At 43.6% G+C, this 22302-nt stretch overlaps 1 protein-coding gene and 1 pseudogene across 1 annotated transcript in view; both read right to left on the bottom strand.

Annotated features, from left to right (window-relative positions):
- KNG1 (kininogen 1) overlaps window positions 1-1679 on the bottom strand; it is a 27622-nt gene extending 25943 nt beyond the window's left edge. Inside the window, exons 1-2 of the mRNA XM_037741923.1 lie at window positions 1198-1679; window positions 598-649 (exon numbers count right to left, since the gene is read on the bottom strand). Coding sequence (XP_037597851.1) covers window positions 598-649; window positions 1198-1418 — 273 coding nt within the window. The 5' untranslated portion in view covers window positions 1419-1679. The remainder of the gene's footprint in view (window positions 1-597; window positions 650-1197) is intronic.
- Window positions 1680-9375: 7696 nt separating this feature from the next.
- LOC108311050 lies at window positions 9376-20310 on the bottom strand (annotated as a pseudogene).
- Window positions 20311-22302: the final 1992 nt, after the last annotated feature.

Below are 22302 nucleotides of genomic sequence, written 5' to 3'. Positions count from 1 at the left end.
TGGCGCGATCTCGGCTCACTGCAACCTCCGCCTCCTGTGTTCAGGCAATCCTCCTGCCTCAGCCTCTCGAGTAGCTGGGACTACAGGCGTGCAACACCACGCCCAGCTAATTTTTGTATTTTTTAGTAGAGACGGGTTTCACCATGTTGGCCAGGATGGTCTCAATCTCTTGACCTCATGATCCACCCTCCTCGGCCTCCCAAAGTGCTGGGATTACTGGCGTGAGCCGCCATGCCCCGCCTACTTTTTCTTTTTTAAATAGCTTTATTGAGATGTAATTTACATGCCATACAATTTACCCACTAAAGGTATACAATTTAATGTTTTTCAGTATATTTACAATCATACCCACAATCTATTGGGAACCACACCGCCAAAAAATTGTTTGAGATCACCATGAAGCAGAATTTCTCACATGACTATATTAGATTATGAAACAAAATGGCTTGATTTTACTTTCAGAAAAAATTATGTGTCCACTGTGTTTTTTTCTTTATCCCCTTGTTTTCACGTTTTTTTTTTTTTCCTGCTAAAGCAACCAGTTGCTTACATGTCCCAGAGATACAGTCTTTTATAATGAAATTTATTTAAACATACTCTTGAAAGATTGGTATTTCTTTGAACCATGCGTTCTGCCAGAATTTGTCTCCTACTGGAGTGAATCATTGCAGTAATAAAAATATCAAAAACCAACTAAAACGTTGTGTTAAACCTGATGCATTCAGCCATGCAGACTTCTAATTCCGTAGAATCACACTAATCTAATTCCTGACTCCTCTTATACATACCCCATGAAGTACCCCCTCCCATTTAAGGTTTGGAGGTCTATATTTTTTAGTTTAGGGCCAGAGACGCAGTGAATTCTTTTGGCGCAGTATAACTAAATTCCTAAATTCTCCCACTCTGCTTGGTCCTATTCAGATTTCTCCATCTACTTTTGCTTCATTTCACCCTAGATTCTACTTTTCTGATCATCCAGGAAGCCAGCCTGCCTGAGGATGAGTCATACTCTGTCCTCCCTCCCCAGGCCAGAGAGTGGTATTGGTCTTTCCACAAGTTCTACCTTTGATTATCTCCTTTTGATTATCTCCTCTTTGGTGGTAGTGGTAGTGGTGGTGGTGGTGGTGGTGGTGTTGGTTGCGTGTGTGTGTGTGTGTGTGGCCTGGGCTCCTAGTGATAATACAAATCCCAGGTGACTTCAAGGTTAAACACAGTTCACTCACCATCTTAGTGCCTTCAGTTATGCGGTACAATACAAACTGGTTGGTAGTTAGGTTTTGATTGTTATATTTCTTCAGAGCAGCATCCACAGCCTCAAATAAATCCTTGTCATTGCAGTCAATTTCCTCAGACTGTAATTCCTGGGTTAAACCTAGTAGCAGCCTGGAGCAGAGGAAAAGGATGGTAATTAGTTTCATGATCTAACACTCTCCTTCTAGGAGCTAAGAGATGGTTTCACCAATAATCAGGAGCCAAGCGGGATGCTGAATTTGGCAATCTCCAGCCTCTTGTTTCTTTTCTCCTCCTCTCTGCCTCAGCACTCAGGGACCTTGTTGGATTCCTGCTGCCATAGGCTAGCTGCCCTGTTCCCAAAGGCAAAATGGCTCTGCTGGGTTATCCAAATATATTTAAGGCTAGAACATTGCAACACTGGGGTTGTTAACCTGCTCATTTGCATTTGAAAAGCATGTGGGAGCACAGTGCACATTTCCAGGTGATTACACAACTTTATATAGCAAATCAGAGCAGAATCTGATAAAGGAGGGGAACAAAGTGCCTGCTAACTCGATTACTCCCTTGTGACTTTTGCAGAGCCATTTATGAAGGTCACTACATGGGTAAACAATGCAACAGTGAGTACAACATGCAGACACATTTCATACAAAATTTCTTTGCAGGATACCTACCTGCATAGAAGCAGACTGCTATTAATTATATGGCATGCCTAAGAAGCTCGTGCCCAGGGGCATCCAGTGAGTTCTGGGAGTCCCATGCAGGACATTGGCACAACTGAAAATAAAATATGGGCATCCTATCTGGTCTCTGGATAGGCCAGCCTCTCTCTGCTCAGTTGCATTAGTTCTATAAAAGAAAATGCTCCCAGGGTGGAAGAGATAGAGGAGAAGCCTAGGAAGAGATGGGTTGAATGAAGCCTTGGATTACCTATGCTTACTTCTTTCTGGTTTGGTGGTGTTGGCTTGGCACAGAAAAAGATAGCCCTGAATATGGCTCTTTGGCATACTGAGTACTTTAAACTGAAGGACATTAAAAGGGGTGCAGAAGTGAAGTCTCTTTCTCGCCTTCTCCTGCCTGTCTTTCTCTTGCTCCACTACTTCCCTCAAGGCAGGCCATAGAAGCTAGTGTTCTATGATACACCTTTGGGTCTCCCTCAAAACCAGCAATAAAACTTTTTTTTTTTTCTCACATCAACACAGAGTGGAGAAACTATATTTCAGAATGGCCCCCATGTGTAGGCCGACATTGGAAAAATGTAGTCGATAATCTCAACAGATGTCTGAGGCTTGATGGTATCAACATCCTTAGTCCTAAAGGATAAAAATTGGCCTATTCAATCTGGTCCTTGTTCGAACTTTAATTTTTAAAAAATCTATAGAGCCATGTTCATGGTGACAAACCTACTTTTTCTTTCTTTTTTCCTTTTTTTGACACAGGACATAGATGTTTGGACTATTTTCAATCTTTTTCCTGATAAAAAATTCTGTAAAGAAAATCTTTGTGCTCCTATAAAATAGAACAAAGATTTCTTGGATAGATGTAAAACATGGTTTTGCATCTTATTTTATATACATTTATATAATAAATTTGAGGTTTATATAATAAATTTGAGGTTAATTTGTTCTTAGATTCTATGCCTAATTTTTTTTTTTTTAGACAGAGTCTTGCTCTGTTGCCCGGGCCAGAGTGCAGTGGTAAGATCTCAGCTCACTGCAACCTCCTCCTCCCGAGTTAAAGCAATTCTCCTGCCTCAGCCTTCTAAATAGCTGGGATTACAGGCACCTGCCACCATGCCCAGCTAATTTTTGTACTTGTAGGAGAGACTGGGTTTCACCATGTTGGCAAGGCTGGTCTCAAACGCCTGACCTCCAGTGATCTGCCTGCTTCGGCATCCCAAACTGCTGGAATCACAGGTGTGAACCACTGCATCCAGACGTTATGCCTAATATTAAAATCTAATAATGACTAAGTCTCAGCACCAGAGTCCTAACTGCAAGGAGCATCTTTAAATTCATCCAAGGTTGATTGATTGGATATGGCTTTACTTTTCTGCCAAATCTTATTCCTCCCCAATTCTTGGAAAAGTCTGCATACTTTTTGTGTGACACGAGCAATTGCACTCTTTTCCCGAGGAGTGTTGTATATCTTCCCCTGCTCCTTCCTCTCTCTCTCTCACAAACACACACACACACACACACACACACACGCCCCCAGAGCCATAAGAACCAAATACGTTATGTGTGGGCAAGTATCACTTAGTCTGGTACTGCTCATAACAAAGCCTACTTAGAAAAAAACCCACCTGAGGGTTCAAGACTTCATGGTTTATGACATCATAGGGCAGATCTGCTTTGCAGAATCGGAACACTTTTAAAGAAGAGAGGAGACTCTGTGTGTGTGTGTGTGTGTGTGTGTGTATGTGTGTGTGTGTGCACGCGCACACATGGGGAACTGAAGATGCCCAACCAGAGATGTGAGCGTCCAGTCATTCAGCAAAGGAAGAAGAGCTTTAGAAAAATGAGTAATATGATCAGATAGTCCCACCAGTGGCTCAACAGTCTCTCCTCATGTACACTTTGAAGAAAGTGCAGGTGGTGAAGGGTCTTGTTTCAAGTTGTGGTTTTCTTCCATGGAAGAAAGTCTTGAACAAAAGGCAACCTGTATAGCATAAAGATGGGTTTTCATGAACCTTTTCAAGATAAGTGTCTGCTGGCTCAACCAACTGGCGGTATGTCTCATGTCTATTCCTCATTCTCATTGCCCTGATTCCCACTGCCCAGGTCTAGCCCTCATTCCTTTGTTCCTGCATACATAACTTCCAAGTTCATGTCCCTGTCTCCTGCCTCAGTTTCCCCAGGCACACTGGGGCCTCTCCCACTCACCCACTCTGTATGCTGGCTCTCAGAGGTAGCTTGGTGCTGATGCATGCTGTGTGATAACCTGGAGCAGAGTCTGGAATGGGAGTAAGGATCACTGAATTGAACCCGAAATTCCAGCACTCCTGTTCTCTGCAAGCTGCAGCGCCCCCTCTCTGATACGGTAAGAAGGGTACATTGCTTGTCCTCTGTAGTACTCCCGTCTGTCCTCCTGATTTCAATTGTTCCACCAAAGAGAGGGTAGTTTGTTTTGAAAGAGAGGAGGGAGGCTTCATGTCTTTCCATAATGTCTATCAGCCACTCAAATCCACTCCAGGTAAGCAAATAATCTAAGTGAAAACAGTAGCCTTGCTTTGCCTTAAGACAAGCCCACAGGCTCATCTCCCAACCAATGGCAGCTCCAGAGCCCACATAGAACTTTAGGAACTCCTCTGCTTATATTCAATTGTTCCCCAATACCCTTCTTTCTGATTCTCTACCCACTAGAAGTAGTGGTTCTAGGAGTTCACCAGGAATGCCTTTACCCAGACCCTCTTCCTATGCAAATCCTACCCATGTGTTGCTACCCAGCTGAAGCCTCCTCCCATGCAATCCTAACAGATCACCCTTCATTACATAGCCCCAGTGCATTTACCACTCCTGTGTTCACTCGAATATTGTTGGGACCCAGAACACAATATTCCAAACTACGGTGCCTTGCAATGCTGAGTCCTTTGAACTGAAGGAAACGTAAAGGGCCTTAGAAGTGAGATCTGTTTGACCTTCTCCCACTCTACTTTCTTCTGCTCTCCTTTCTCCCTTAAGGCAAGCCATAGAAACTAGAATTTCTCTTCCCCCAGGCAGGTCACAGAAAGTGAAATGCCTCTGCCCCCAAACAGCCATAAAACCTAAAATATAGCCCTCCCCTCCCCCCGGGTCTTTCTTTGTAGGAGCTGTCCATAAAGAAATTCTGCTGCTTACACCCAGCAGATCCTAGGCCTGTAATCCTAACACTTTGGGAGGCCGAGACAGGCGGATTGCTTGAGCTCAGGAGTTCGAGACCAGTCTGGCCAACACAGTGAAACCCTGTCTCTACTAAAAAAAAAAAAAAATTAGCTGGTTGTGGTGGCTGGTGCTTGTAATCCCAGCTACTCAGGAGACAGAGGCAGGAGACTCACTTGAACCCAGGAGGCAGAGGTTGCAGTGAGCCGAGATTTCTCCATTGCACTCCAGCCTAAGCAACAGAAGCAAACTTTGGTCTCAAAAAAAGAAAGAACAAAAAAAAGCAATTCTAGGATCTACTCTGTCTGATAGTAGGTCCTCAGATCCACATTCCAGGGGGATGTGGCCCCATGCCCAGGAGCAAGAAAAGCCACACAGAGAGGCCACGGAAAATACAAACTGAAGGCCTTATGGGGTTTCCCCTATAGTCTATTACTATCGGATCTTTCCCTGTTTATTCAGTCACATTTTATTTTGTACAGTCTTCATCCACTTAAGTCTAACAGTGGACAGTGTCATTGTGTGTTTGGGTCTTCATTCTGAAGATTCCCATGCTATAAAAACTTGGATTAAACGAATATGCTATGCTTTGCCTTGTTAAGCTTTTTTGTTGTTGTAAGAATCCCAGCTGTGACCCTTATGGGTAAGGAAAGGCATCACACCTTTTTGTGCCTGCAATGGATATCGTGTTTTGCATTCACCAACGCTAAGCAATCTTTTAATAGATTAAGACTATTCAGAGAGAGGAGTTTTAAAGGTAGGTTACAGACATGTGTTTGTCCTTAGCAAATGTATGTCTTCAAATCTTACAAACAAAATTTGAAGTTTTGTTGTTGTTAGGATTTCTTGTCAATCTAACTTGCCAGCTGATTCTCCCTGGAGCCCCTGGAGATGAAGCGTCAGTGGGAGGCAATGGGGCCGGTGTAGGGTGGGGCAGGAACATGAGCTTGGCAGTAAGTCCAACCTGGATTCCAATCTAGCTCTGCTACTTACCTATGTGATCCCAAGCAAGGCAGGGGCACATAAAGTTTCTGAGCCTTAGGTTTCTCATATGTAAATGATAGAAAAATCATAATATCTTAACCAAGTGTTTTTGAGAAGTGAATGAGGTAATATTAATATACATGCAGGGCATGGTAATTAGTTCTTATAAGTTATTTCCAGTGCTAGGAAAAGGGGTCTAAGAATCCCTGCCTGACTGAAATGGCTTCAGTGCATAGTTATGGGAGAAGGTAGATTGTAATGCGGAGTTGTGTGGAAAACATGTAGAGTGAAAGAGATTTTATGAAGTTCTGAGACAGAGAGGAAGGAGGAGAAGCAGAGATGCAGAAGCTGAACACTGGGAGGATGGGGAAATGCATGAGGGAGCACCGTCCAGGGGGAAGTGGACAGGAATGGCCAAGGCTGACCAGCAAGTGGGTTTCCAGTGAAGGCTCACAAGCAGGCCTGGGCAGTATCACCGGCAGTGTCATAAAGAAGACGGTATGTGGCTTTGGCAGAGGCCAATCAAGGTTCCAATCCCAGTCCCACATTTACTGACTGTAAGATCCTAAGCAAGTAATTCAACCTCTTTTTTCTTTTTCTTTTTTTTTAAATTGTCTTGATTGTGGGGCACTGCTTCTTTGTATGACTAAGGAGTTAGTTGTGTAGGGTTTGTTGTAATTGTAAGCCTCACATGGTCCTGCCTGGTTGCAGGTACAATCCCAGCCCTTATTCATAAACCAGCAGAGGACTTCCACGTACACCTCAAGGACCACTCTCTGCAAGCTCCTTTTTATTTTTCCAATGCCATATTTCACAGGTTCTAGCTATTTCAGCAGCTTTCTTCTCTAAGAATGGTGGTTGTGCAGCTCATTTTCCCTTCCTATGTCCCTCTCCTCCTTGGAGCACAGGTAGACTTTGTTTCCCCATCTCCCTTGCATTAGGTGTGGCCATATGACTGAGCTCTAGCCAGTGAAATGTGGGCACGAATCATGCGTGCGCCTTCCAGGCCTGGCCCGCAGAAACCACCTTCATGATCCTCCACTCTCTCCCCATGTGGGCTGGATGCAGACAATCCAAGAGACAATTCTGAGGCCAACAGGAGGGCAGAGCCACAGAGAAAAGGAGCCTGGAACCTCAAATCGTCGTGTGGATGGCTGCCTGCTAATAACCCGTATTGACCTGTAACATGAAGAGAGAATTCAAATTCTCCACCATTAGGCCACTGAGTTTGTTCCAGCAACTGACCTATTTTGATACAATTATATTTTCTGTATAAGGGACTTGTTGGTAAAGATGAAATTAAAAAACAGAAAACTCTTCAGAGTCATAATAAATGTTTACTGTGCCAGCTCATTAAATAGACATTTCTTGAACCCCTAGTGTGTGGGTGGCGCTTTAGTGAACAAAGACAACGTCTGTGCTGTTATAGGGGATGAAGAAAAGGAGAGAATCCATAAATATTTCCCACCTTAGGATGTAAAGAATGGTTGTGCCACTGATAGCAAGGGTGATAGTAGGAAGTGGGAGGAATTTTCTAGAGAACAGTGAGGAGATTGGGCTTTAGACATTGAGGAGGCAGTAATATTCCCTCTGTGAACATCACCTGTGAAAGTTTGCAGAATATTTGCAAACACAAAGTCGTAGCCTTTCTAACCATGAAGACATAAAAAGTCTAGAAAAGCAAGGATACATGGTGTATTGTCTAAAACCTCTAGTAGAATGTATGCTCCCAGGGTGGGAATGGTTTATTACTTCATTATTCTCCTGCAGTATCGGGTGTGCATGTGTAGCATGCACTTAATTGAAATGAATTGAGAGCTTCACTTCCTCTGTATTGCAGGTAATACTGTCATTAACTCAAGCAGTGGTTGTGAAAGTACTTTGTAAATTATTGAACCCTACTCCAGTGTTTCTGCGGGAGGAGACATTCCGAGTTATTAACCTCTGTATCTTATCATCCCTGTCTCTCGCCTTTCTTTTATCCCCATTCAAGCAGCTGACCTGATGTCCATGCCTCCATGGTGGAATGTGATTTTAAAGGACCACATTCAGCTGCATCTGCCAGTGTGGCCACCCTGACTGTTTGTGAATGGTGGCTGTTCTGATTTGTTTTTTTATCTGGTCTGATTGGTCAGTGCTTATTTCATGTTAGTTTTGCAATACTTTGTGCATCACCATTGTAGTTGGAAGGTATAGAGAATCTGAATTTTCTTTTTTTTTGAGAGATATGGTTTCACTATGTTGGTCAGGCTGGTCTCGAACTCCTGACCCCGTGATCCGCCTGCCTCGGCCTCCCAAAGTGCTGGGATTATAGGCCAATAATCTGAATTCCTTTAGCTTCTTTTAAATGATTGAGCCCTGCTTTGAGAAGGAAAAAGAAAGAAGATTACAGCATGGAAAAACAGTCTTCTGGCCCTAAAAATAAATAAAGTGAACTCCCCTGGGACTAGAAGGAGAGGCCTTAGCTGAGGAAGATGATGTAAGAAGAGCAGTGGGGCCTGGGGTCTTTGAAGCAGAGGACACCTTTGCCCTGTTTTCTGGGCCTGTAGCCAGGAGGGCAGCAAGAAACCAGGGAGAGAGTAGCCATATGCTATACCTTGGCAGTCATGTCCATTGCTAGTGTACAGACTCTCCTGCATCCACAGTTTGCTACAGAAGTAGCAGATAAACCAGACTGAGAGTGATATAAACAGGGTCATGACTATCCCTCGGCAAGCATAACTGTTGGGCCAATGATCAAGGATCAGACCTCCTTCTGCTGGTCACTACCCAGACAGCTTGGCAACTATGTGAGATTCTAGAACTGTGGCCCAACTTTGTGTGGAAAGTAGCAGGGAAGGGCATGGGAACTCCAAGAAGGACTAGAGTTAAATTTCCCACTAGGCCAGTAAGATGGCAACCTGAAATTGAAATAAATTTGTTCTGAATATAAAGTGATATTTCTTGTGTACCTGAATTTATGATCATGATTTATGCCAGGAAACTTCTTTGCAATTTATAGCCAGAGGTTTGTTTGCTTCATGATTGAATTTTGAACTTATTTTTCCAAGAGGAAATTTATATAACTAGAAATAATCACTAGGAGAGAGTTTGTGTCACTTTTTCGTGCACCACCACGCCCAGCTAATTTTTGTATTTTTAGTAGAGATGGGGTTTCACCAGTTTGGCCAGGCTGGTCTCGAACTCCTGACCTCGTGATCCACCCGCCTGTCCTCCCAAAGTGCTGGGATTACAGGCGTGAGCCACCGCGCCTGGCATTGGTCTCAGTTTTTAATCGTGGCAGGGACACAGACACGCTTCAGATCGTGTTGGAAGCTGCAGTGTGGACACTCTGCACGTGCTCCTCAAACTTGGCATCTCCTCCTCCGGCGAGTGTGTCTCCACCTTGCGGTCCTCCGGCACACACTCAATCTGCAGCTTCCGGGTTCCGTAGCCCACAGCCAGCAGCATGGCGGCTCCCCAGACCAGCCCGTGTCGCTGGACGGAGCGCACACAGGCCTCTAGCTGTCGCATCGTCCCAAGGCTTGACGTCCAGCAGGATGGCGGACTCGGCCCCCAGCCCAGGCTTCTTGGCCTTCTTCTCCGCGGACTGCAGCAGCCGCTCCTCCCTCAGCAGTGCTGCCTCCTGGTCCTTCTCTTCATCCTCGCTGCCAGGTGAGTCAATGTCCCCGTCCTCCTTTGCTGCTGTGGCTGCCTTCTTGGCGGGGGCTCCACTTGGCGCATGCGTGAGAGACACGTGGCTGGGTCGGCGGGGCGCTGGTCCCGGGGCCTGGCGAGCTCCTCCCCAGAAGGTTCAGGCGGCCTCCAGCTTGGAGACGGCCTGCTGCGGCTCCGCGTCGTGGGGCGCCAGGCTCGGGTTCTCCACTTCCAGACCGCGATGCGGGCGATGAGCGCGGTGTGGGCTCCGCTGGGGCCATTGGAGGCCCCGGGGCCTGAGCTTCTGGCCACGAATTTCTGGATGTTTTCTCTGGCTCTCGCAGTGTCGCGGAGGGTCACGCTGGCGCCCGTCCATCTGCTCGTAAAATCTCCTTTCTGCATCTTCATATTTGAGCTTGTTGAACCAGATCTTCTCATGTATTAGGAAGCTTGTAGCCGTTTTTCTGATGCCAGCCAAGGACGCGGCTACCAGGGAGGAGGAATCCGTGGATGCGGGACCCCTGAGGAAAGGGGTGCGTCACTTTTATAATAATAATCATCATTATCATCACTATCATAATCCATCCTTTAAGCACCATACTTTCTTGGTATGCCCAGATGTAGCCCAAGCAGTAATAGACTAGAATCAGAGTTAAGTCCAAAGGAGAAAGAAATTCTGAAGGTCATAGATTTGTCTCAAGGGATGTAGTGGAGAGTGACAGAATTAACTACTGATTGGCAGCACTGAGCTCCTTCCTTTCCATTCACCATCGCTGATGTGATCTCCTTTCCCATCCATATTTTGGGGCATCTTGAGTAAGCATGAAAGGTGAAAGGAACCGAGGTTTTCATTATTACTGGTCATTTCATTTGTGGTTCTAGTTCAAAAATATTTTAATTTTTTTTCCCATCTAAGAAATCACATTTTATTTTGGAAACGTATACGCAAAAAAACATGAAAATTTGTGGAGACTCACTCTTGAACTTCCCTGGACATGATTCAGAGGCTGATTGAGGGAGAGCTGGATGTCTGGCTTTAGAGGGTTGTTGTGGGGTGGCAATGGGAAGCTGGGAAAATTGGCTTCAGGAAGAGGGAGCACTTCACCTTTCCTTAGTGGAGAGAGTTGGTACACAGATCCAGTTTGTCTGCAATGGAAGGGAAAGTTTCTTTTACCTGGATCTCATCCTTCTGAGTGCCCAGGTTGTGGGCCATCGCCATGGCGATGGTAACTTGGGGACCTTGGCTATGGGGTGGTGGGTCACAGGGTCCAACATCATGGAAATTATGGCCATGGTGGTGTTGTGCATAGGGACGGTGTCCATGCAGATGGTGTCCATGGAGATGATGGTCATGAAGATGGAGCTCATTGTAATTATGATTATGAGGGTGACTGTTTGTGCCCGAAGGAATGTGATGACCTGTTGACCAAGAAGGAAGCAATTGTGGATAAACCCTTTTGTTGAAGTGGGGGTCTGTCTGAGTGATCTTTTTCATCTAGGGGAGGTGGGCATCCCAGTTCTTGTGGTTTGTGGGGATGATGGTGATCTCTGGATCCATGGGGCTTAAATGGAAGGCTAGCAGTAGGAGAATGCTCATGCTTACCAGAGTGGAAGGGATATCCCAAATGGGGTTTACACCATTGATGATTCTATGTTCGTGGTAAGGAACACAGAAAAGTGAATATCATCATGTAACATGCAGTGAGAAGTTAGACATTTAACTGGATTTAGACCAATGGCGACCACCCAGATCTTAGGTTCCACAAATTTAAAAAAGGGTTCTGAAATTGTTATCTAACTCAGTTGATATTTAAAATGTAAACAACAACTGTCATCTTCCATCATCATTGTTTCACAAAAGGGTCAAAAATACAACTTTAGAGTAAAAGATAGTCCTACACATGGATAAATATTAGATATAAGAAACATTATTATTGGCTAGATATGGTGGCTCATGCCTGTAATCCCAGCATTTTGGAGGCCCAGGCAGGCAGATTACTTGAGCTCAGGAGTTTGAGATCAGCCTGGGTAACACAGTGAGACCCCCACCATTATGGAAAAAAAAAAAAAAAGAAACATTATTATCCTTATTTTTCTCATTTTAACAGACAGTGGTGAAACTATATTATGGCCTGGCACCCATGTGTGGACCAACATTGGAGAACTAGTGCCTTATAATTGATATTCTTGACAGAGGTCCAAGGCTGGATGGTATTGATACCCCTTACTCCCTAAGGCTGAACACTTAACTTCTACTCCCTTTTCCTTGTTTAGAGTTTAATTTTCAAAAATATCTACAGAGTCATGTTCACGGTGACAATCTCGCCCTTTGTTTCTCTTTCTTTCTTTTCAAAATTTGGGATGTGGATGTTTGGATTATTTTCAGTTTTGTTTCTTATATAAAAAATTCCATGAAGCAAATCTTTGTGCTCATGTAAAAAATAGAACTAAGATTTCTGGGACAGATGTAAAATATAGTTTTGTATTTTATTTTATATACATTTATATAATAAATTTGAGACTAATTTATTCCTCTTAGACTCTGTGCCTAATAATAAAAGCTAGGAATGACTAAGTCTCACACTGGGAGTCCTGACTACAAGGAGCATTTTCAAATTCATTCAAGGTTGATTCAATTGGACATGATTTTACTTTTCTGCCAAGTCTTGTTCCTGCCCAGTTCTTGGAAAAGTATTCATACTTTTTGTGTGATACCAGGAATTGCACTCCTTTCCCCAGGTATGGGGCACTCTCTGTATCTCTTTTCTTGTCTTTCTCTTTCTCTCTCTCTCACACACATGCATACACAATCTCTCTTACAGAGCCATAAGAACCAATTACACTATGTGTGTGCAAATATCACTTAGTCTAGCACTGCTCATGACAAAGTCTGCTTAGACAACCCACCTGAGGATTGAAGACTTGGCAGATTATGACAAGGTCTTTTGGGCTTTTCAAGTTCAAGGCTCCTGCATCATAGGACAAATGATGCAGACTCCATAGACTTTCAGAGGAGACAGAAACCTGTTAGAGTGTGTGTGTGTGTGTGTGTGTATGTGTGTGGTGTATGTACGCACATGGGGAAGTGAAGATGCCCAGCCAGAGGTGTGAACTTCCATTCAGGAAAGAGAAGAGCTTTAGAAAAATAAGAGTAATATTATCAGACAGTTCCACCAGTTGTTCAACAATCTTTCCTTGTTAACACTTTGGGGAAGGTGCAGGTAGTAAAGGGTATATCATTCAACTTGCTGTGGTTTCTTTCATGAGCAGGCACCAGCACTGCGCTTCCCCATGGGTGGTGGTGAGGAAAACCACATCATTGCTGCCTTGCCTTTAGGCCAACCCTTCTGCCCTGGAGACCTAAGTTGCCCATGCCTAGGAGAATGAGGAATGGTGTTATAGAGAGATTTTTACAACTTCAGCTGGTCCCTTGGAGGAAAGTGTTGGACAGGAGAGAATCTGATTAGCATAAAGATGGGTTTTCATGGACATTGTCAAGGCAAGTATCTGCTGGCTCCACCCTAAGTACAAGGACTACAACTCCCTGGCATGCCTATGCTCCAGAGGCCCCTAAACCCAGCTGTGAAAGATTGACTAGGACAAGAGGATGGCTGTCTGCTAGAAGAAATTATTAAGCATTGAGGTTCTGAGTATAGTTTGGGAATCAGAGAGACCTATGTTCATCCTGGCTTCTCCGTTTCCTAGTTGTGAGTTTGGGAAAGTTCACAAAATTTCTGAAAGTCAGCCATTGTAAAATGGGTATAATACTATGTACTCACAGGTGTAGGAGGGCTCTATTGTTGTTTTGTTGTTGTTGTTGTTGTTGTTGAGGCAGAATCTCACTCTGTCACCCAGGCTGGAGTGCAATGGTAAGATCTCAGTTCACTACAACCTCCACCTCCTGGGTTCAAGTGATTATCCTATCTCAGCCTCCCAAGTACCTGGGATTACAGGAGCTTGCCATCACACCCTGCTAACTTGTATTTTTTGGTAGAGACAGAGTTACACCATATTGGCCAGGCTGATCTTGAACTCCTGACCTCAAGTGATCAGCCTGCCTCTGCCTCCCAAAGTGCTGGGATTACAGGCATCATGCCAGACATTGCAGGGCTCAGTTAAATGAGAGTATGCTATAAAACACTTAGACCTGAGCCTCTTCTCCAGCTTCCGTGGTTCACCACTGGGCTTACATTACCCATACCAAACTCATGAACTCTTCATGAAGATAATGGCTTCCAGCTCCCTCCATGTTCCTGCAAAAGACATGATCTTGTTCCTTTCTATGGCTGCATAGTATTCCATGGTGTATATGTACCATATTTTCATGAAGAAAGAAGAGTTCGTTGGGGATGGAGATAGGGGAAGGAGGTGTCTTTTCTGGTGGCCACTAAGCAGAGTTCTAAAACTGGTTCGGGTTGAAAATTTCTACAGCCTGCAAAAGAACTAATATATTATTCCCTCCTTTCAACTTTCAGCTACAAACGATATGCTGTCAAACCTCAGAAAATTGCTGGAGCCCAGGAGGTGAAGGTTGCAGTGAGCCAACACTGGGCCACTGCACTCCAGCCGGGGCAACATAGCAAAAAAAAAGAAGACTCTTTTTTAAAAAAAAAAAAAAAAAAAAGGGAAGAAAGAAAAAAAAGAAAGAGGCTCTTGAGGCCTTGCTGAGTCATTGTGTCCTGCCTTCCTCAGGTTGGACATGAGAGAGCAAAAAGAAGCATCATCTTTCTACTGTCCATTTAAAATGCATTGGGAGTTTCCTTCATCAAAGCTTATCTCTAAACCTGCATTTTCTTAGTCACTGTCTATGTGCTGCATCCTATTGGCACCAAAAATCCTCAGGAGAACCAGTGAGAAACTATTTAAAGCTTCATGACCATACCCCAAACAGTTTCAAGCGAAAAAGTGGTGGAACTCCTGAGAGTGTGAACTTCTCATTTTCTGGAACTGAAGTCTTGAATCTTTGCTCATTCATCTTCACATTCTCCACCTGTGTCAGAGAGCCTGGCATTTGAGTACCCACCTCCCACATGCACAACAAAACCCTCTTCCTCAGTGTATGTGCAAAGCACAGAAGCAGACCCGAGTCCTCACACATCCCCTCATATGTCACAACATATCTTTTGGCCATTTGTGAAAACAGGACCAGTGTTCACAGGACACAATTACAAGTTCATAGATTCTTACAGTCATCGGCGGTCAGGAGCAGAAGGCCTTAGAGTGCATGAACTCCAAACCCCACTTCTTATTTTACAATCAAAAACACTGACATGAAGGGATGTTATTAGGTGATTTGCCCAAGGACTCACAGCTAATGTAAACCTACGAGATGTCTCTCTCGTCCTTGCTTTTTCTATCCAGTCACCAGGCCCTTAATAGCCTTTCTTGGAAATGTCTCTCATGTCTGTTTCTCATTCTCATTGCTCTAATACCCACTGCCTGGGTCTGGCACTCATTCTTTCACACCTGCATGCAGAAAATAGCTTCCTAGTTCATGTCCCTGTCTCTTGCCTCAGTTTCCCCAGGTGCACCACATCATTTCCCCACCCACATGCTCTCTATGCTAGCTCTCAGTGGTAGCTCTGTGCTGATGCATCCCATGCCCTAACATATGACGACGAGCCTGGCATGGGACTAATGGTCACTGAATTACTGGTTGAATCCTAAATTCCTGCACTCCTGTTTTCTGTAACCTGTAGTGCTCCCTTCTCTGATACTTTAAGAAGTGCTGGAGGGTAAATTGCTCTGCTTGTCCTCTGTAGTGCTCCAGGTCTGTCCTCCTGACTTCACTTGTTCTACCAAAGGGAGGGTAGTTTATTTCAGGATACAGGAGGGAGGCTTCAGGTCTCTCTGTAATGTCTAGTAGCCTCTCAAATCCACTTCAGGTAGGCAAATAATCTAAATGAAGACAGTAAACTTGCTAGGCCTGAAGATAAGCCCACAGTCTCTTCTCCTATGTAATGGCAGCTTCAGAGCCCACATAGATGCAGATCCTCTGTGTATGTTCAATGGCTCCCTAGCACCCTTCTTCCTGATTCCCTACCCATCTAGAAGTGATGTGCCATGAATTCACCAGGAATGCCTTTACACAGACTCTCTTCCTATGCAAATCCTACCCATGCAGCACTACTCAGCTGAAGCCTTCTCCCATGCAATCCTAATAGATCCCCCTTCATTAGATTGCCCCAGTACATTTACCACCCTTGTGTTCACTTGAATACTTTAGGACTCAGAAAAGGATACTTCAAAGTATGTTGCCTTGGCATGCTGAGCCATTGAACTGAAGGAAACCAAAAGGGCCTCAGAAGCAAGATCTGTCTGACCTGCTCTCACTCTTTGTTCCCCTACTCTCCGTTCTCCCCCAAAGCAAGCCATAGTAACTAGAATTCCTCTTCCCGCAGGCAGGTCACAGAAAGACCCCAAAACAGCCATAAAACCTAAAATATGACTCTCACCTTTCATCCTGGACTTACTGTGTGGGAGCTGGCCATAAAACAAATTCTCTAACCTACTCTGTCTGATAGTAAGGTCCTAAGATCTGCATGTCAGATGAGTCCTGCCCCATATCTGGGAGCAAGAAATGCCACACACAGAGGCTATGGAGAGCTCAAGCTGAAGGCCTCGTGGGGTTTCCCCGATAGTCCATTACTATCAGATTTTTGTTGTTGTTGTTGTTGTATCACACTGCTGTCCAGTCTTCATTGAATCTAAACTTACCAATGGGCAGTTGTCCCTTGGGTCTTTGGGCCTTCATTCTGAAGGCTCTCGTGTTATGGAAACTTTGATTAAATAAGTATGCTCTGCTTTCTCTTGCTCAGTAGATATGGTGTTTTGCATTCTCCAAGCCTAAGCAACCTTTTAAATAAAGTTAGACTGTTCAGAGAGAGGAGTTTTAAAGGTAGGTTAGAGACATGTGTTTTCCTGTAGCAAATGTGTGTCTTCAAGTCTTACAAACATAAAGGTTGACTTTTTGTTGTTGTTAGGATCTCCAGCTTGTTAACTGATTCTCCCTGGAGCCCCTGGAGAAGAAGGGTCAGTGGGAGCCAGTGGGGCCAGTGTAGGGTGGGGCAGGAACATGAGCTTGGCAGTAAGTCCAACCTGGATTCCAGTCTAGGTCTGCTACTTACCTATGTGATCCCAAGCAAGATCACATAGTTTCTGAGCCTTAGGTTTCTCACTGTAAATGGTGAAAAATCATGATATCTTAACAGGGCACTTTTTAGAAGTGAATGAGGTTAAGATATGTGCAGGACCTGGCCATTAATTCTTATAAACTATATCTAATACTGGGGAAAGGTGTCTAAGAATCCCTGCCTGACTAAAATGGCTTCAGTGCATAGTTATGGGAGAAGGTAGATTGTAATGCGGAGTTGTGTGGAAAACATGTAGAGTGGAAGAGATTTTGTGAAGTTCTGAGACAGAGAGGAAGGAGGAGAAGCAGAGATGCAGAAGCTGAACACTGGGAGGATGGGGAAATGCATGAGGAAGCACCGTCCAGGGGGAAGTGGACAGGAATGGCCGAGGCTGACCACCAAGTATGTTTCCAGTGAAGGCTCACAAACAGGCCTGGGCAGTGTCACTGGCAGTGTCGTAAAGAAGACGGTATGTGGCTTTGGCAGAGGCCAATCAAGGTTCCAATCCCAGTCCCACATTTACTGACTGTAAGATCCTAAGCAAGTAATTCAACCTTTTTGGTTCTCTTGTTTCCCTAATAAATGGTGACTGTGCAGCTCATTTTCCCTTCCTATGTCCCTCTCCTCCTTGGAGCACAGGTAGACTTTGTTTCCCCATCTCCCTTGCATTAGGTGTGGCCATATGACTGAGCTCTAGCCAGTGAAATGTGGGCACGAATCATGCGTGCGCCTTCCAGGCCTGGCCCGCAGAAACCACCTTCATGATCCTCCACTCTCTCCCCATGTAGGCTGGATGCAGACAATCCAAGAGACATTTCTGGGGCCAAAGGGAGGGCAGAGCCACAGAGAAAAGGAGCCTGGCACCTTGAATCTCTGTGTGGATGGCTGCCTGCTGATAACCCATACTGACCTGTAACATGAAGAGAGAAATCAAATTCTCCATCACTAGGCCGCTGAGTTTGTTTATTCTAGCAACTGACCTATTTTGATACAATTATATTTTCTGTATAAGAGACTTTTTGGAAATTACAAAATAGAAAAATCTTCAGAGTCACAATACACATTTACCGTAACAGCTCATTAAACAAACATTTCTTGTATCCCAGTATGTGGGAGGCACTTCAGTAAACAAAGCAAAATCTGTGCTGTGATAGTTTATTGCAGATGAAGAAAAAGAGAGAATCAATACATATTTCTTTAAACCTGTAGGATTTAAAGAATGATTGTGCCACTGACAGCAAAAGTGATGGTAAGAAGTGAAATTTTCTAGAGAAGAATGAGGAGTTTGGGTTTTAGATATTTGAAGAGGCACCACTATTATATTCTGTCTGTGAACATCACCTGTGAAAGTTTATGGAATATTTGCAAACAAGATACGTGGACTTTTGGCCCTGATGACAGAAAATGTCTAGAAAAACAATGATCCATGGTGTATTGTATAAAACTTTTAGTACAGAACGTATGGTATTAGTGCAGGAATGGTTTCTTACCCCATTATTCTCCTGCAGTATCGGGTGTGCATGTGCAGCATGCACTTAATTGAAATGAATTGAGAGCTTCACTTCCTCTGTATTCCAGGTAATATTGTCATTAACTCAAGCCATGTTTATGAAAGTACTTGGTAAATTATTACACCCTACTCCAGTGCTTCTGCAGGAGGATACATTCTGAGTTATTAACCTCTGTGTCTTTTGTCCTCCCTGGGTCTCACCTTTTCCTCCTCCCCAGGGCTCAGCTTTCACTCTTCCTCATTCCAGCAGCTGACCTGGCATCCATGCCTCCAGGCGGAATGTGATTCTGCAAGGCCACATTCAGTGTATCTGCCAGTGTGGTCACACTGATTGTTTATAGATGGCAGCTGTTCTGATTCGTTGTTTTATTTGGGCTGATTGATCAATGCTTGTTTCATATTGGTTATGCAATACTTTGAATATCACCGTTGCAGTTGGAAACTATAGAGAATCTGAATTCTTTTAGCTTGTTTCAAATGATCAAGCCCTGATTTGAGAAGGAAAAAGAAAGATTACATTATGAAAAAAGAGTCTCTTGGCCCTTAAAAATATATAAAGTGAACTCACCTAAGATTACAGGGAGAGTCCTTAGCTGAGGGAGAAGATATAAGAAGCAGTGTGGGGTAAGGGGTCTCTGAGGCAGAGGACACCTCTGTCCTGCTTTCTGAACATACAGCCGGGAAGGCAGCAAGATCCTGGGGAGAGAGTAGCCATATGACATACCTTGGCAGTCATGTCCATTGCTATTGTACAGATACTTCTGCATTTACAGTTTGCAACAGAAGTAGCAGATAAACTGGACTCAACGAGTGATGTAGACAGGGTCGTGACTATCCCTCAGCTGGAGCAACTGTTGGACCAGTGATCAAGGATCTGACCTCCTTGTTCCACCACTTGAACAGCTTGGCAACTGTGTGGGGTTCTAGAACTGTGGCCCAACTTTCTATGGAAAGTAGCAGGGCAGGTCAAAGGGAATCCAAGAAGGACTGGGGTTAAATTTCCTATTAACCCAATAGGATGGCAGCCTTAGATAGAAATTAATTTGTTCTGAACATGGAGTGACATGACTTGTGCACCTGAATTTATGGTCATGATTCATGCCAGCAAACTTCTTTGCAGTTTATACCCAGAGTTTTGTTTGCTTCCTGATTGAATTTAACTTATTTTTCCTAAAGGAAATTTAGATGACTAGAAACAATCACTAGGAGAGAATTTAGGTCACTTTAATAATAACAATAATAGTTTAGGTACTATAATTTCTTGCTATGCCCAGTTATAGCCCAAGCAGTAACGGATACTCTAGAATTAGCATTAAGTCCAGGAAAGAAGGAAATTCTGAGTGGCATAGATTTCCTAAAGTGATGTAGTGGCAAGTGACAGAATTAACTACTAGTTGGCAGTGCTGAGTTCTTTCTTCCCCTTTCCATTTGATCTATTTTCTCAGGCCATCGCCTCCCCTATCCATATTTTGCTGCATCCTGAGTATGCAAGTAAGGCGAAAGGAATTGTGATTTTCATGAGTGCTGGGCATTTAATTTACGATTCTAATTCAAACTATTCATTTTTCCCCATCAAAAAATCACATTTTATTTTGGAAATGTATATTCAAAAACCTTGAATACCTTCTGGAAACTCACTCTAGAACTTCCCTGGACATGATTCAGAGGCTGACTGAGGGAGGGCTGAATGTCTGGCTATAGAGGGTTGTTGTGGGGTGGCAATGGGAATCTGGGAATATTGGCTTCACGAAGAGGTGGCACCTACCTTTCCTTACAGGAGGGAGTTGATACACAGATCCACTGTGTCTGCAGTAGAAGGAATAGTGTCCTTTACCTTGACCTCATCCTTCTGAATGCCCAGGTGGTGGGCCACGGTCATTGTGATGGTGACCTTGGGGACCTTGGCTACAGGATGGTGAGTTACAGGGTCCATTGTCACAGAAATCATGGCCATGGCGGTGTTGTGCATGGGAACAGTGAGTGTCCTTGGAGATGGTGTCCATGGGGATGATGGTCATGAAGATGAGGCTCACTGGAATTATGACTTTGAGAGTAACTTTGAGTTCCAATCATGCTAGAAGGGACATGGTTATATCTGGACCCTGCGGGGCAATAGTGGAAGAGTCCCTCCTTAAAGTGGTTAATGTCCGAGTCATCTTTTTCATCTGCTGAAAGTGGGCATTTATGTTTATGTGGCTTGTCAGGATGATGATGATCACTGGATTCTTGGGGCTTAATTGGAGGGTTGGCAGTCAGAGAATGTTCATGCCTACCCACCAGGATGGAGGGGATAGGCCAAATGGGGTTGCACATAATTGATGATTGTAGATGTCTGATAAAGGACAGAAAAATAAATATTATCATGTAACACACAGAGAGAAGCTAGACATTCAACTTCTAAGAGAGGTTGGACGTTGGATTTAGACCAATGCCACTCAGATTTTGGATTCCACAAATGAATTTGAAAAGTAGCATAAAAAAGATTCTAAAATTGTTATCTAGCCCAATTGATAAAGTATAAACAACTGTCATCTACCACGATAATTCTTTCACAAAATGAGTGATATTTTGCTAACAAAAATAAAGAAAACCTTAGAAACCTCAGAAGCACCACGTGAGAGTAAAGAATAGTCCTTGGATGGAACAAATGTTAGATACAAAAATATTTTCATCCTTCTTTTTCCATTTCAAAACAGAGTGGTGAAAGTATACTATGTAATGTCAACCATCTGTAGACCAACATTGGAAAACTCTAGTAATTTATAATTAATATTCTCGACAGAGGTCTGAGGATGTTGATACCATTACTCTCCAAGGCTGAACACTTAACCTCTTCCATCTCCTCCTTATTCAAATTATAATGTTTAAAAATTTATGGAGCCATGCTCATAGTGACTTTCCTGCTCTTTCTTTCTCTTTCTTTCTTTCTCTCTCTCTCTCTCTTTCTTTCTTTTTTTTTTTTTGAGACGGAGTTTCACTCATGTTACCCAGGCTGGAGTGCAATGGCGCGATCTCGGCTCACCGCAACCTCCGCCTCCTGGGTTCAGGCAATTCTCCTGCCTCAGCCTCCTGAGTAGCTGGGATTACAGGCACGCGCCACCATGCTCAGCTAATTTTTTTTGTATTTTTAGTAGAGACAGGGTTTCACCATGTTGACCAGGATGGTCTCAATCTCTTGACCTCGTGATCCACCCACCTCGGCCTCCCAAAGTGCTGGGATTACAGGCTTGAGCCACCGCGCCCCGCTCGCTCGCTCTTTCTTCCTTCCTTCCTTCCTTCCTTCCTTCCTTCCTTCCTTCCTTCCTTCCTTCCTTCCTTTCTTTCTTTCTTTCTTCTTTCTTTCTCTCTCTCTCTCTCTCTTTCTTTCTTTCTTTCTTTTCTCTCTCTTTCTTTCTTTCTTTCTTTAACTTGGGACATAAATATTTGAATTATTTTCAGTTTTGTTTCTGATTTAAAAAATTCCATGAAGTAAATCTTTGTACTCGTGTAAAAAATAGAACTAAGAATTCTGGGACAGATGTAAAATATGGCTTTGCATCTTATTTTATATACATTTATATAATAAATTTGAGGCTAATTTATTCCCCTTAGATTCTGTGCCTAATAATAAAAGCTAGGAATGACTAAGTCTCAGCACTGAGAGTCCTGACTATAAGGAGTATTTTCAAATTCATTCAAGGTTGACTGACTTGGACATGATTTTACTTTTGTTCCAAATCTTATTTCTCCCCAATTCTTGGAAAAGTTTTTATACTTTTGGTGTAATATTAGCAGTTGCACTCCTTTCTAAATATTGTTCTGTAACCTTTCCCATAACAGTATGTCTTAAAACTCTTTTGAATGCACATGAGTTCAAAAATTCTTTGAGCAACTTCAATGTCTTTATTTCTTTATTTGTATATACCACAATCGATTTAATGTTAAATTTTCAGAATGCACGACAAAC

Source organism: Cebus imitator, unplaced genomic scaffold (assembly GCF_001604975.1).
Source record: "Cebus imitator isolate Cc_AM_T3 unplaced genomic scaffold, Cebus_imitator-1.0 Scaffold111, whole genome shotgun sequence".
NCBI lineage: Eukaryota > Metazoa > Chordata > Mammalia > Primates > Cebidae > Cebus > Cebus imitator.
Note: the sequence above shows the minus strand (reverse complement) of the source record. Positions and strands in the feature narration are given on the sequence as shown.